The sequence below is a fragment of the Heliangelus exortis genome, chromosome 2 (genome assembly GCF_036169615.1).
Source record: "Heliangelus exortis chromosome 2, bHelExo1.hap1, whole genome shotgun sequence".
NCBI classification, from domain to species: Eukaryota; Metazoa; Chordata; class Aves; order Apodiformes; family Trochilidae; genus Heliangelus; species Heliangelus exortis.
In genome coordinates, this window is record NC_092423.1 from 64,605,680 (window position 1) to 64,621,207 (window position 15,528).

General features: G+C 42.4%; 1 protein-coding gene across 2 annotated transcripts; it reads right to left on the minus strand.

Annotated features, from left to right (window-relative positions):
- Nucleotides 1-818: 818 nt before the first annotated feature.
- Nucleotides 819-12,859, minus strand: GCNT2 (glucosaminyl (N-acetyl) transferase 2 (I blood group)). 2 transcript variants are annotated; one of them, XM_071736463.1, is made up of 6 exons: nt 12,401-12,859; nt 11,279-11,608; nt 11,029-11,187; nt 9,014-9,938; nt 2,509-2,601; nt 819-1,368 (listed from the first exon to the last, which is right to left on the minus strand). In XM_071736463.1, the coding sequence occupies exons 3-6, from the start codon at nt 11,038-11,040 to the stop codon at nt 1,178-1,180; spliced, it is 1,221 nt and encodes a 406-aa protein (XP_071592564.1). In that variant the 5' UTR covers nt 11,041-11,187; nt 11,279-11,608; nt 12,401-12,859; the 3' UTR covers nt 819-1,177. The 2 variants fall into 2 exon arrangements, with proteins under 2 accessions (XP_071592564.1, XP_071592565.1); XM_071736464.1 differs by lacking the exons at nt 11,029-11,187; nt 11,279-11,608; nt 12,401-12,859 and having other exon boundaries at nt 9,014-9,720; nt 9,819-9,883.
- Nucleotides 12,860-15,528: the final 2,669 nt, after the last annotated feature.

A 15,528-nucleotide genomic window follows, 5' to 3' on the forward strand; every position in this document is an offset into this window, starting at 1 on the left:
TGACCGAGATCCATAACTTTTACCTGCTTTTTGCCATACTAAAATATTCCTGACCGCTCCTGTTCTGCTGTGCGGCATTGCCTAAGCTGTAGAGATTTTGCGTGCTTTAGAGGGTTATGTACACTGGAAAGGGAAAAGCTGCTGAGATATTTGATGGCCTCCCTCTGGTGGCTGCTGTGGGGAAATGAAAATAGGGCCGTGGTTAAGTCAACTCCGAAGTTATGTGGGTGTTTTGACCATTGTATTAAGATGAAATGAAGGAAATTTGGCAAGAAGGTTCATGCCATACCAAAATATGTCACAGAATTACTGCCAAAGCTCATTTACTGCTCTTTCAGTGTTGAAAATACTTGTCTTGCTACCTCCTTCCCTTCTTCCCATCTCTCCCTCCATGTTCTTCCATATGATGATCTAAGAACACTGGTGAGCCAAAATCTGTGTGTGAAGCAGTATTTTTTATTATTTTTTTTTCCAGTTCTGCTAGCTAGCCAAGTTAGACAAGTAAGCAAGCCCCTGTTTTTCAGACATGGAGGCTCAGGCTCCTGGGCCTGAAAGCCTATCTGTTTTTTCTAACCACACACATTTATCTAGTACAAGATGTTTTCTCTCACAGACTTTGTTCCAACAGCTGTGTAAAAAAACAGGTAAGATCTGAATAATCTCTTTTCCATTTCTGGTACTTATCCATCCTCTCTCTAAAGACAGTATCAGGATCTTTGTATGAACAGCTGGCAATTTTGTTCCTGCTTTTAAGATCTTGCTGTGACTCCACTTTTTTCCTTACCATACGTGTATGCTTGTCTTTTAGGCATGAGAAATGCCAGGGATGCATGACTGTTTATTTTTTAATAGAAAAAGATAGCAATGACAGTGCAGCAAGGCAAAAGTTGAGGCTGGAAAAGAGCCCATTAAAAATGGCAAAAGTGCAAAGCTTCTCTTGCAGCAGGAGGAGCTTTGCCTTGGTGTCTCTTCAAATTTCTTGTGCTTTCGCCTCAGGGTGTTGAGTGGAAGGTGGGGTTTGCAGGGAGCATGAGACAAGCGGACCCAAGCTGGCTCTACAGAACATCATAAAGAAAGATGTCTCATGAGTTTATGCTTCTGGCACCACAGAAATTAAGATTGCTGCTGCTATTCTTTTGACTGCTTTTATTGATGTTGTAGCCTGGGGTTTTGCTAGCTAAAAATACCAGTTAGGTTCCACCTGAACCTCACTCTGGGACAAGGTTCTCTGCCGATGTCTCAGCTCCAGGCACTCCACAGTCAGGGGGTATGTTTTAAGCTCAAACTTATTTGCAAACATGCAGGTGGAGTTAAAAAGCCACTTGAGGTCACCTGTTCCATATACACAAATGCCTCTGACATAGTGGCCTGCCAAAAGAAAAAGAAAAAAAGCAATGTCAGAGTCAAGGATCCAAATAATTCTTTTTGAGAATTTTTATCTGCGAGGCCACTGTAAATAATCTCCTACACACCAAATATGCCAAAAGGTCTATCCCAGTGGGGATAACAATGGGGTGAAATGAAGAAAGTTACTTCTAAATAAATAATGAGCAAAATAAGGAGATAGCTCAGAAAAAAGTTCTTACTACTTGAGACTTCCTCAGGCAAGTTTGAAACTCAGCAAAGGGAAATTTCCTCTGCCAGTGAAGAAAAAACAGTACTTTACTTATGCTAAATTTTCCACTAACCAATTCCTGGTGATATGAGTGTATTTGCACTTATTTCATTGCAGTTATGCTGATGTGAAATTGGTATAATTGAAGCTGACTGAAGTTCTCAGTATTTTTAACCTCAATACAAACAACTGTGTTATGGATTAAAATTTTTTTAAATAAAATTTGTATCCTTAGCATTTTGGCATTCCCTTTCTCACTCCATTTGGATGTGTCAGAAGTAGTAGCAGTGCACAATGTGCAAACCAGTGACTGAAACGTTGGGTGGGTCTTACAGAAGATTATTTACTGCTATTTACATCATGAAGTGATGTGACATAGGAAAACTCAAAGCTCAACCATCATTGTCAGCATGCAGCTCCTTAGGTTCCTCATCAGCAGTGGCCCTGGCAGGGATTGGTGCCCACCTGGGAGTTGCCCAAGTTCACACAGACACCTGCTCTGCACACTCCTGATGGCTCTAACACATCTGCATCCCAGTGTGGGATAGACACACGGAATATTCCACCCACCTGAAAGAAAACTACACGAAGGCCTTCAAGAAAATAGTCAGCTAACTCGTGTGAACCCCAGGTGTTGCCAAATATCTCCTTTTCCAGGGCTGATATATTCCATTAAATTCCTGATGAAGAAGCAACCATTCCAGATTTCTGCTTATTTGGCTACTATCATTCACTTATGGACTATGTAGGAGAGGACTCTGTTTTAATGTCTTCTCTTCAACAAAGTATCATCTAAAAACTGTCTCACATTATGGCTGGAGACTGTTGGAGAACAGGAACATCAGCTGAGTGTTTTTCACTATATGAAAAGGAAGAAGAAATGTAGACATTACCATGGCAACCTCCATGGCTCTCTTCCATATCAATCCACTTCACTGCTTTCAGGTCACCTTCCCATGATGCATTGGGCATGGAGCCTGGGACATCTGCAATTAGGCAACAGAGAACAAAAAAAACCACCATAAACCTGTGTTCAGGTTCATGTGCACTTTCTGGAACCTTCATCTATAGAACTGGGAAGAAAAACCTAGGAACAGGCATCAACAAATGCCTGGCTGCTAACCCTGTTTTCGGGTTTCTTCACTGAAAGCAGCTTTCATGACACAGGATGTCAGCCCAAGAGAACTAAACATTTAACTAAAGAAGTAAAATCCTCCTTTTGCAACAGCCTCAGCATGATGCTATATGCACGTATAACCATTCATGTCACCTTCACGACTTCACCTCCAAGGTCGATTTGAACACTGGGCCACCAACACATAGTGTGTGTCACCTTCACATCAGTCTGGCAGTGAATGCTTTCTTTTGTCTTTCCTTTTTTTTTTTTTTTTTTTTTTTTTTTTTTTCCCTCATTTTTATTATTATTTCCAAGAAAAGATGCTAACAAATTCAAGCGTGGTATAACTGGATGGAGCTGGAATTTTTGAAACTCAATTATAGCCCTTAATGTTGTATAATAATATGTGTAAGTCTGGGCAGATGACAGAATCTAGGGGATAAACTGGTAAGAGGATCTCTCCTCATCAGTAAATTATCAAGTAATCCTATAATCTGGCAAATGTTAATTTCAAGTAATTAGGGGGGAAATGCTGAACACACAGTGTTTAATGTTCGCTGAAGAGTAAACAGGCAACGTGAATGCAATGTGTAGGAAACTGCTGTGAATCAAAGAAATTTCAGTGCAAGGAAATAACTATATCAGTCCATTCATATGGGATGAAGTCTTTGTCTTTGAAAGGAAGAGCTGATCAGGTAGGTACAACTACAAAAACCTCTGTGCTGAATTACTATATTCAGTGAAATAAATTTATTAGTTATTTATAATAAAACTGTCTTCAGAATACAAAAATGAACAAAAAAAAAAAAAAAAAAAAAAAAAAGCCATCAAAAAATCAAAGGCATGAAATAAAACCTTTCCATTAACTCATCTCTTTCAGCAACTTTTCTCTTTCTTATTGGCTTAAGCAGAATGAAGCAATAATGGGGACTTTGTAGCTGCCACCCAGCAGACAAATCGGAAAAGGAAAAGCTGGAAAAGCCCCAGTTTCTAACTGCAGACAAACACATATAACTTAAATGCCTGCTTGGAAAAAACTACCCCTCTTCTATCCTTTCCTGCCCAGCAGTCAATGGCCACAGTGCCATACCTGAGCTATCAAAAGGCAGAACAGGAAATGTGGGAACCCAGCCTGCAACAAAGTCCCAGACAGTGTTTCTGGTCTCTCCTAACACAGCTGGAAGCAAAGGGAAGGGCAGTTTTGCTCAAGTGCAGAGCTCATGCACTGTTACCACTGAAGCAGTACCTGGGAGTCAAACTTTCTAACAAATGCAGCAGAAGTGCCAGCACTGACTGATGGCAGTGACCAGGGAAGAGAGGATTTGTACCAACCTGTCCTGTCATTTGTGCTGAGTTTGTACACTGCAAAGACAGCATTTTTCCTCAATTTGCAATGAGATGAGAACAGAGCATTTTAGAGCTTGTACAAAATGCATAATAGCACTGGCTTAGAGTTAGTGAGACCTGTGCAAAGACATGGAACCTAAAAACTTCAGATATAATTTTAACTACAATAAAACACACATATTAATCTCCATTTCTAACCTCTCCCTTTCTTTAGAACCAATTAGCCCTCTTCCCAACGTTCATAACTTTGTTTAAAATGTGTATTAATATAGACTTCTTACTTTGCTCACTAACTACAATCCTAAACACAGTGAATTGCCAGCAGTTCTATAGTCACAGCTAGTGACTGCAGCACAAGTAAGACTTCAGTTATAAACCAGTAGCTGAGACAGTGTCATTGTCCCAGACTTAATGTTTTCTAAAAATTAGAGGTGAATGAACATTTTGTTACTATTTTGTGTTTTTTCTGATCCCTTTCTGGATGGCAGCAGGTACAGAACCTCTGCAGTTACCACGAAGCAACAGCTATGTTGCTTGTGAATAACGAACCCAAGCCTAAACGCACTGCATATTGTCCTGGGTGTTTGGGTTTGGGGTTTGTTTTTGTTTGAGATTTTTTTTTTTGTTTGTTTGTTGAGAAATTGAATAGAAGAAAGGTTAACCATCAGGGTTTTTTTCTGTTTTCTTGATTTACTCTGTGTTTTTATGGATAGTTTGATCCTGATAAGTAAGGATGGCCATTTACCAAATTATGACTTTAATATTGGGTGCAAAAAAGTCAGCATGAACCAACAGCAGAACCACCATAACCCCTTAAATAGAGATGCATTGCTGCTAAAGTTAGAACTTCATGACCTACTTTTCCTCCCCTTCCCCCCCCCATATACTGAGGGCATAAACGCCAAAATATGTGGGTTTGCCCTATGAAAAAATCAGAAAATATTATTCTGCTGCAAAAGGCATTTAGCTAAATATAATACATTATAAAAGACAAAAAGAGGCAGTGATGGCAGAGGATAAACACTGTAAATGGCCTGGGAGTTGCATTACCATCCCAAATTAAAAGTCTGTTCAGAACAGATGGCAGTAAATGTAGTGTATGGAAAGACCTGGAAAATGCTGACACAGTGAGAAAGCAGAAAGATGACTGATAAAGCAGGAACTACCTCAGGACATCCACAGAAGCACTGGAAGGCACTGCCTTCCAGGAATGCAAAGCTACTGACTTCACATTACTCACTATCTCCCAAATTTACTGGAGTAGGCATTTTTGTAAGCTAATTAAAGAGTGGAGGGAAGTATAGCTCAGCACTGGGAAAAAGAGTGAATTTACCACATTTTCCTTTAAAAATTTTGTTGAGCAACAGATTTCAAATTTGGAAGCTGTGCTGGGGTCCTGTTCTTATAAATACAATTTGTCTGAAAAGGGGTGTTGACAGTAAAAGTTAATATAAACTCTGGCATGAGTTGTTTGCCATACTTCTATCCAGCTCTCCCCTTCTGCTCCATCAATGCTAGCAGAGTTTTGACCCCAGAAACAAGGAGGGGAGAAGAGCCACCTCACAGGCACTACTCTAGAAAGAAACTTTCTGCCTCCAGGTCTTAGAAACAGCCATGAGAAAAACTGCATTGCTCAGGTGTGGAGATACCCACAAGTGACCGGAAAGAAAGGTGAACCTCTCCAAAGCCTTTAATTTAATGTCTTGCCTTAATGGCAGAGTTTTGGAGGCAGGGAAAAAAGGCTCTGCTTCAGAGCCTGTATTTCATCCCCAGGATAAAGACAACACGATTTGCTTCTCTGCTAAGCTTTTCTTGGGTTTTTTTGCTATTGCTATTCCAGAGAGTGCTGATCTCGTGTGTGTGGGCTCCAAGAGACATTCCCACTCTTCCCACTTTGCTCACTACCATGTATTACAAAGACAAACACAGACAGCCACACAAAATAAGCCACTGCATTGGTATTTCTGTAACACATAAACCAGTGCTGGGCTGGTAATCTTGCAGCATAAAGGCTGCCTGATTTTCCTTGACCTTCCAAGTCCTGTACCCGTGATCCCAGGATCAAAGCAATGCACCAGTTAAAACCTAATGGCCAACAGGCTACTCTCCACCTGTCCCCTTGGAGCACCCTGTGTTTCTTTCCTATTCAGCATCTCCCTCTAGAGTGGAGAACAACTTCTTTCCATTTGTGTGCCACCAACAGATCCAAGATTTTCTCCTGCACCTTATAAGCTGGTCCTTTGGAAATCTGCCCATAATGGTGTACATATCACCCTTGGGAATATCATTATGCAAGTCCTGGTTGAAATCAACCATAACTTTTGCTGGACCCTCTTGCAACCCTCCTCACTGCAGGAGTCCCTCTTATGGATGCAAGACTTCACTCCCAGGTTCATCCAATCTATTTTAGTCCCTTCCAGATTCTCCAACAGTAAATTAGGTTTGCTTTGTTTCTCTGGTGTTGATTTTTTTTCATCTTTTATCATCTTACAAAACTGCAATAGGGAGAAATCCAGGAGTTAAGCTGTCAGTGTTAGGAGGATGGAGTGAAGCTGATCACAAAATGTGTGTAGAATGGAAATGGCCATCTCTTAACTATGTGCAGCAACAAGAATTTATCTGATCAGTCCCTTAAGAGATCAAGCAAGAATTATTTATTCTGAAATCCTGGTTTTGTCTGTTTTCTTGTTTGTCCTCTGAGACAAGTTCTCCCACCTGTCCATAGGAGGGAGGTGGCTGAGAGTCCTGAGAAGATATTTTCTTTCAAGATGAGATTGCACCAATGGAGAAAACCCCCACCACCCCTCCTTAAAAATGTATGAAGACTCAAAGTTTCTGTTTTGCCACCATACATTTTCTTTTCAGTGGGGTAGGTGCATGAAAAATGTGTGTGTGGAGGGGTGAGCAGTTAATTAAAATAAACTCAATACTATCAAACATTGAAGCAGACCTCAGAACCTTGAGAGGGAGGGGAGGAGGGAGCTGGCAACACAGCATCTGGGAATGTCAAGAAAAGTCTCTGTTACCACAGTTGGTAACATGCATGAGTTGTGACAGACATTACCTGTTGCTAAAATTTAGAAAGAAAAAAAGTTCTTCCTTGAATTACTCTAATCAGATTCTGTTCTTCAAGGAGTTGTGCTATTTGAACTCAGTTCCTAAGTCTTATTTGAACTTCAGTTCAATCTGACAGTTGTGAAGATAATGGAGAATCAAGCAAAGGAACTCAAGCCCATTTATTAGCTGCGACTATTCTAAGACTTCCTGAAGACACAGTCTTCTTCACCCCACTACATAGTGTTTCAGTGAGGAGTAAACAACAGATTGTGAAACAAAGTATCACTCCTATTGAAAGCAGTAGTTAAATTCATTGACTGAGGATTGCACAGAGACCAAACCCTGTTTTAAACTGTGTCTTCTCAGATTAAATGTAATATCCGAATGAATGGTAAAGGACAAGCATAATTTCCCAGGAAGTTTGGTCATGAAGAATGTCCATTTGTGATTGAAGTGACTGTGTTGCAACACCTTCCCTGAAGCAGGTTTTTCAAAAGGGGAAGGTTTTGATGATGCGATTACAACAGTTTTGCAGCATGAGACTCAATAACTCTCAGGAAAATCCCTATTTTTAAATACCTTATTTCTGTGAGAGGTTCTTGCTCAAGCAGGAAGTCTCATTAAACTAATGGAGAACATCATCAAGAAAACAAGGATTAGTTAAATGAGTAATGCTGCAGACCTAGGTACAAAGTACTTTTTTTTACTAGAACATGGCTTATTCAACTAGCGTCACTGTCTGGAATCATGTTAAAAATCTTCTGCTTCTCTGTCTGTCTGCCTGTCTGTCTGTATTTTGAAGGATGTGTACTAAGCTAAGGCAAAGGAACAATTTTAACAGAACTGCAATGGTATGAGCTAGTATGATGCATGTGTTACAGAGAAGGTCATTCCAAGAGCCTGTCTCTAAACAACAGTGGGATGGGAGAGGTATCAAAGTAGTTGTGAATAACTAAGTTGCTGTAGTGGGAAGTGCAGTGTAAGATAAATTGTCTGGGAAAAAAATATCCAGATCTGTTTGCACAAGCAACTGGCCACGTAACAACTTTCAACTACAGAACTGCCTCACATGATGGATCAATGTGTTAGCAGTGCTTCTCAGAATTTTCTGGCATTACCTATGGGTTTTTTGTGAGATGAATGGCCATATAAGCCACATTGTGAATGAGCCATGAGAAATACTGGTAATGTTAAACAATGTGCCATGAGAGTTATGAATAGACAACGCTGGTAGTGTCAGAAAATGTTAGAAGTTTAGATAATGCTGTTTTATGCTGTTTTACAAGCTTTTTTTATGCTGTTTTAACCCTAATGTAAGACAATGCTGTTTTATAAAAGACAAGGTGGTCTTGTAAATTATGCTGAGCTAAAGACCTTGAAGCAACTGAAAAGTTACAAAAGAAGATGAGCTACGTGCAGAAGACAAGGAGATGTGGAAAAAGCTGTTGCACTTAAATTGTGGACTGAATTAGCATTACATAATCTGTATGTGGTCATTGCTATTAATTAAACAATTAGCTCTAAAGTTAAGAGTGTGGTCATCACATAATAACCAATCACTAGGTGCCATGTATTTAGTAAAGACACACTTGTTTGTATATAAGCACAGTAGTGGAGGTAAATAAATGGGATTTGCGTTCAATCATATTGACTGTGTCGGCATCTCTCCGTACCCTCTCGTCGTCAATTACTCTTGTATTTCACTGCCACATCCAAAGCATGAGAACAAGGTGTTCCTCGAGAGTCTCGTTTGGATGTGAAGCCACAGCTTCAGAAAAACTGCAGTGCAATTTTAACACGGCCACTCCCATCTCCCGGTCTCACAGCATCACCCAGCACAGGCCTGCCCTTACCTGAGGCGTACCGCATGCACTCACCGGGGATCCTGTTCAGTGTCACCCAGAAGTGCTCGTCGGGGCTGTAGGTGTCCTCAGACCAGGCCAGCAGATCGATGGCACGCTGGTCCCGCAGCACGAACTCCACGAAGGGCCGGCTGACGGCCATGTAGGCAGAGCCGAAGTAGAGGGTCAGGTTGTGGGGCGGGGGCCCTTTGGGCACCAAGGTCCACAGCATGAAAGAGAAGAGAGAGTAGAGCTGTTCCCTGTGCACGTATTTGGTGCGTGAGGTGATGTGGGGAGGGGGCAGCACCCCGGGGGTGACGTTCTTTCCCCTGAGCCTCTTAAGCAGGTGAACGATTTCCCGGTTGGTCTTCAAGGGGAAGTCCTGGCCGCAGGTGTTGAGGAGGTAACGCCAGGGCACGGCTGAGGCCAGCAGGTCCCTCATGCAGTGGAGGTCAGCCCGCAGGCGGGAGACACCCCCGTAGACCACCCGCTCCACCCGGGAAGGGAGGAAGGCGTTGGGGAAGCAGCTCACCAGGCGCTTCACTGCCCGCTGGAAGGAGGATGGTGCCTTGGCATCCACGTGGACACAGTAGATGTTCTGGGGCATGTACACGGCCCTGAAGAGCCGCTCAAAGGTCTCGAACTCCTTGTGCAAGGTCATGATGTAGGCGATGGGGAAGGCAGCCTCCTCATCTGAGAGGGCCCGGGTGACGTAGTGGTTCTGTGTGATGTACTCTGTGCAACTGGATTGCCCAAATGATGTTTTCAAAGTGTTTTCTTTCAGAAAGGGCTCCTTACCTTCAATAAGTGCTTTACAGGCTTCTGCTAAGGTTGAACTCACCGAGAAGTTCAGCCTCCTCAGGGATCTTTGTGCGTGCAAATCGACCACGTAGAAACCAAATGGAAGTGAAACACTGAGAATCAGGACAGTGAAGAAGCAATATCTGAGTGTATTCATTTCCTGTCAGAACAAAAGTCTCACTTGAAATATTGCAAAAAGGTTACATCAGACACCACAAAGAACTTGTTTCTCTGGTTGCCCTCATTTTCTGGAGTAGAACACATGCCTCCATCTGATGCATGATATGCAGCTGCCATCCTTACTTTCAATATTAATAGTTTGGTAGTCATCACTGATGTGGAAGCAGCAAAAGTAGCAAAAAATTTGTTGATGGAAGGTGCTCCACAGCACCCTGATGATTAGACCAACACACTGCATAATCATGGGCTTGGCAATGAGCAGCTGACACTTCATATTTCACAGTGTCCACAAATTTAATGTATGGGCATAATCTTAACTGCTTCCTCCCCACTCACCATGCATATGCCATATAGCTGTAAAATTTCCTGTGCATGCAGCCTGTGACAGAAAAACCTCATATACACAGCTTGTATCATTCTGCTTTTTACTTAAAAGATTGGGGTTTTTTTTTTAACCACACAAGTCTGTCGGTCATCGCTGCTTCAGAATTATGAAATGCTTTTTCAGCACATGTTGCTACCATGTAAGGCCACTAACAATCACAGACAAGAAAGAGGATAATCTTTTTTTGCCTCTGTGTAGAATTAAATCAGAGTCAGCAGTTTTTTTGCAGCAACATTTTCTTAGTTTCTAAGTTTGAAACCTGCCAAATAGTTTCTGCTAGGTGTCATGGATGAGTTGTGGTGAGCTCTGGGCTCCATCATGGGAAACTGGGTTAGTGAAACCTGCTATTTAAATGACTTAAGCTAACCTTAGGCTTTCTGAGGAGACATTCTTGTTTCTAAGAGCCACACATGCATTTGGTGTAACAACATATTTAAGCAATGAGATCTTGGGGCATGGTTCTGACTAAAGTGAAATACATGGCAACTCTCTCACTACTATAAGTGTGCTCATGGCTATCTCCTCTCATGAGACAGCACATTTTCACCACAAACTTTTTCCAACATAATGCCCTTTTGCTCCTAAAAGAAGTAACTCTGAGACAATATCAGATGATCTGAGATTATGCCAATAAAGTTTTGACTGGGCAGGCAATGTGCTACAGAGGAAAAATGCCATCACCTACCTTCCAACTCATGCAGACAAGCGACCTAAGGCACGGGCAGATCCCTTCCAGAAGCTGCACTTTCCTCCCATCCTGGCCCTCAGCAATCTTCAGGGGTCTCTGTTCAAATAGACTGAAGGCTTCAGGTGGTGGCTTCAGCCTATCAGGTACAGTCCCAAGCTGTAAGGAGAGGAGCACCAGAGAAAATTTCTAAGGACTCGTAGCCAGATTGCCCCTGAAGTGGAGCACTGGGGCAGGACAAGGGACAGACCTGGCAGCCAAGTTTATGCAGCAACAACGAGCAGCAGAGGACCTCCTCACCTGGGAGTCAGCAGGGACAGGTAAGGAAGCTGGAGAGCTAGTGCAACCTTCTACATGGACACCAGCCCCTCTGGAAGGAGGGCTCTAATGGAGCTGAGGGGCTGGAACAGAGGTGTGCAAAGTGCCAGGGAGACTTGCCTGATGTTGCTGAGAAGTCATCTGGAAAATGCTGCCACAGCCCAGCCATACAGCTTGTTAGAAGGCAGATTCAAAGAGATGAGCAGATCCTGGGTGGAGACCAATGTCCAGATCCATCAAAGAAATACACAGCAAACACCACCTTGAAGATAAACATGTCCCAGCTCAGTGGCTGGTGAATGCTGCCCTGAAGTGCACAGACTTGCATGGAATGCTTAAACCACTGCTCCTTCCTTATTTGATTGTTACAGTGATTTGTATCCAGGAGTGAACAACCACTCATCTGCCTGACACCTCAGTAACACAAACTACCTTGAGCAAAGGTGAATTTAAGGCCTCTTGCTCTCCTCTATGGACTCCACAGACCATTGAGTTCAACATCTTCCTACCTGCTCACAGGGCCAGCTGGCTGCAAGACCATTTCTTCCCCTGTATCTTTGTCTTAACATGAGACATCCATTCAGCTGGAGTTAGGAAAATGTGGAAGGAGGAAAATGAGACAAGTGCCAGCATTCCTGCAGGAGGCAGGATTTACTCGAGGAAGCCTCATCAGGGGGCTGAGAGCACAGTATCAAAGTATTAAAGGCTAAGGTCTTCCAAGGCATTTAGATGTCTTTGAAACCTTCCACTCAAATGCCTTTTCAAACTCTTATTTTAGGCATTTTGTAAGCTACTACACAGCTAGGAATACTTTCAAGAACTTTAAATATATACATTTATACCTCTGTGTGTGTATACAGAGACTGTTTCCTTTGAGGTGTTAAAGTTTGCATTACTGCTATGGTCTATAGCAAAACAAATAAGCTACATGCAGAAAACAGGAGAATGGCTGGGCTCATAACAGGAGTGAAGGGAAAGATTTAACTTCCCTTTGGCATTGTTTTTTTCCTGTTCAGACATTGCTGCCAACAGCCTAGCAGCAATCCAGACTCACCATGATCCTTTGGTACTTCTAGCCTTCTGGGAAGGAAGGTTGCATGCTTGGTGTTACTTCTTAATCCCTGTGCCTTGATTTTGCATCATCTTTAATATGTAAAAAACAGAAAACATACATAGAATCACAGAATCACAGAATGTTTAGGTTGGAAGAGACCTCCAAGATCATCCAGTCCAACCTTTGACCAACACCATAATCTAACTACTAAACCATGTCCTTAAGGACCAGGTCCAAATGCCTTTGAAATGCCTCCAGGGGTGGTGACTCCAACATTGTGACTCTCCTGGGCCATTCCAGTGCCTGACATCCCTACATGAAAATGATTGCTGTGGAAAACAAGATCTCAAAACCTCTACCCTATGTTGATCTCTATGAAATAACATCCATGCCCGGAATTACAGGCAGAAATCAAACACACAAAAAGAACAGTGAAACAAAGACATAGAGTGTACAAGTCACACAACAAATCTCAGCAAAAAAACTCTTCCTCACGTTATTAGTGAGATGCCAATTTCACAGGCTCCTCTGAGGTTCAGATGTAGGGAGAAGCTAAATCTATAGATAAATCTGAACCATACATCAAATGTCAATGAAAGAGCAGCAAAGTGGCAGAAGACCCCACGATGCCTTTGGTTTCCCCTGTTGTGAATTGTATTACGCTTAAGTATGTTTTGAATGCAAAAACCAGCATTACTGGACAAAAAGATAATAGAAAATTAAATATACCATGCTATTTGACAAAAGCTGCCTAAGTGGGGTCTTTCCTAATAGAACAAAAACTGCTGCTGACTGAGACTTGCAGTGCAGTTCTGTTTTATTGTTGCCTGGACCTGCATTGTAGCAATTCTTGTTTTAGTATGAGAGATCTGGTGCGGCTCCTGCAGTGGAGACACACTTCCCAGGAGGATTAACAATTGAAATAGCTTCCCTGTGGATGCATAGGAACAGACCTTTCCAGAAAATGAGGATATTATCTTAGGAATATAGTTGGTACTCAGTGAACTGCTCCTGGCCTTAATCAATATCGGTAATTGGTTTCAACTAATTTGATAGCTAATTAAAAAGTGAATCACAGGCTTTGCACGTTAGTTTTGATTTCCTGTTTGGCCTTGGTCACTAGTGACAAACTTTATACGTTTCATGACTATTTAGGGTCATCTGGAGTTTTCTATTCTACTGTTAGGACAAAACCATCAGTATCATGACATTCCTTTTCATGACCTTCACATGCAAAGCTGTCAGCTTGAATTGCCACCGTTGTTAAAACCATAGCAAGGCCACTGCGAGCAAGCAATTTCTCCTCAGTGTGTTTTTTTCTGGTGAGGAAATGCAGGTAGCCACAGTCCACTTTTTTGTGCTCAAGTAAAGGATCTCCTCCTCCCTCACACTCTCTTGCACATAGGTGAATCCGCCTTGTACTTGTGCTGCTCTGGGATGCAATGTGCACGGTCTTCCCAAAACTCTCCTCTTGGAGCAGCCCTGCCTGGAAGCAATCTTGTCTAACATGTGCCTTACTCACATGCCCTGCCTGAGCTGGAAGGTATATACACACTGCATAACATTGGGAAAGAGAAAGCACACTTGGCACAAGAGCAGTTTAAGTTTATTCCTGTCTCCTCTCTTTTGCCTTTTTTTTTTTGTTTTTTTGTGGTTTTTTTCTGATTCAAAGCAGCCCCTGGCATTCCTGCACTTCCCAGTCAGCCATAATCTGGCTATTCAGAGAGCAGAAAATACAACAAGCCTACCTGAAACAGAAGCTTCCAGGCAGACTCACTGACACCGGACAGTCGCATCGCAGCAGCACTCGCAGCAAATGGGAGGAGAGATGAAATGACACATCAAGGCAAACGCTAGCTCAGCTCACATGGTCTGGTAAAATCATTGAGTAATCTAATCTTATGCAGTCAGTGAGCACATCTGTCTGCACAAACAGCAGGGGACAGGCAGTACACCATCCTGTCCGCTTTTGTCTTGCCATGCTCTCAAGCTCCAGACGATCTTACGCTGTGGGAACTTTGCTTGCCTGAATTTACGGTAGATTTTTAGATATAAAGAATTCAGGAGCAGGTAAACTCCTCTGTCTCTAGCAGAGCACATTTGGTAAATCAGCTTTGCTACTGGTCCAAAGTAGAGCACTCTCACTGCTCCCTTCTCCAATTAACTTCCAACAGGGACACATATTCACCTCTGTGCAAACTACTCCTCATCAGCTGTTCGGGAGCAGCTGCACAGCATTCTCTTCCCTGCTCATTTATCCTCCTGCGCAGAGAAAGCAAGACATAATTAAACATGTCCTAATAGAGGACAGGCAGGCTGTGGTGGTGAAGTTGGTATTCTTCTGTTAAATATGACTGGATCTTATAGTGACACTGATGTAGTCAAGGCATAGGAGAGATCAGCTTACTCACTGCAGATTAATGTACACATTAGCATAGAGTAAAATGTATATATGCATCTATTATTTGGACTGGGGGAGTGTCCAAATGTAGCTTACACTGGATTTTGCAGACTTTGGGGCACTTCCTAATTTTCTGAATGGGAATCCAAGGTGTTTTCCTCAGTGGATAAAGCCAGGGCAGCTGCTGTCAGATCCTTGGGGAGATGCCAGGTCAGGGCAGTGTCCCTGCAGCCCCATCAAGGGCCCGTTCCCAGCTGCAGGTGCCTTTGCAGATAGAGGAGTAAAGCAGCTCTGACCTGTTCTGCCAAGAGAGCAGGTACATAGGCCACTCCTTTTATTTCTAATGGTTCCACTAAATGCTTAGCTCTTTATTCTGGAAATATTTGTTGCCAGGTATGAAATGAGCAGCAATTCCATTGGGATGTAGAACACACCTATCAGAAATGACTGAAACACGTATATTGTTACTTTATCATTAAAATAATAAAAAAAAAAAAGAGGGGCAGAAAGTCTTCAAATATGCAAAAAAGGAAAATCAGAAGCAAATTCTGATGCAAATGGGAAGGGAGTAGCTGGTTCTCTGTGTTCTCTGTGCATAGGAGAAGAACTAATCATCTTAGATAGCATCAGGTGAGGTGAAGATCAGACACTAGGGAAGCTTTGTAGTGATAAACAGTTAAATGTGGATTAGATTGTCTGGAGAACCTAGAATTTTCCCACTGATGAT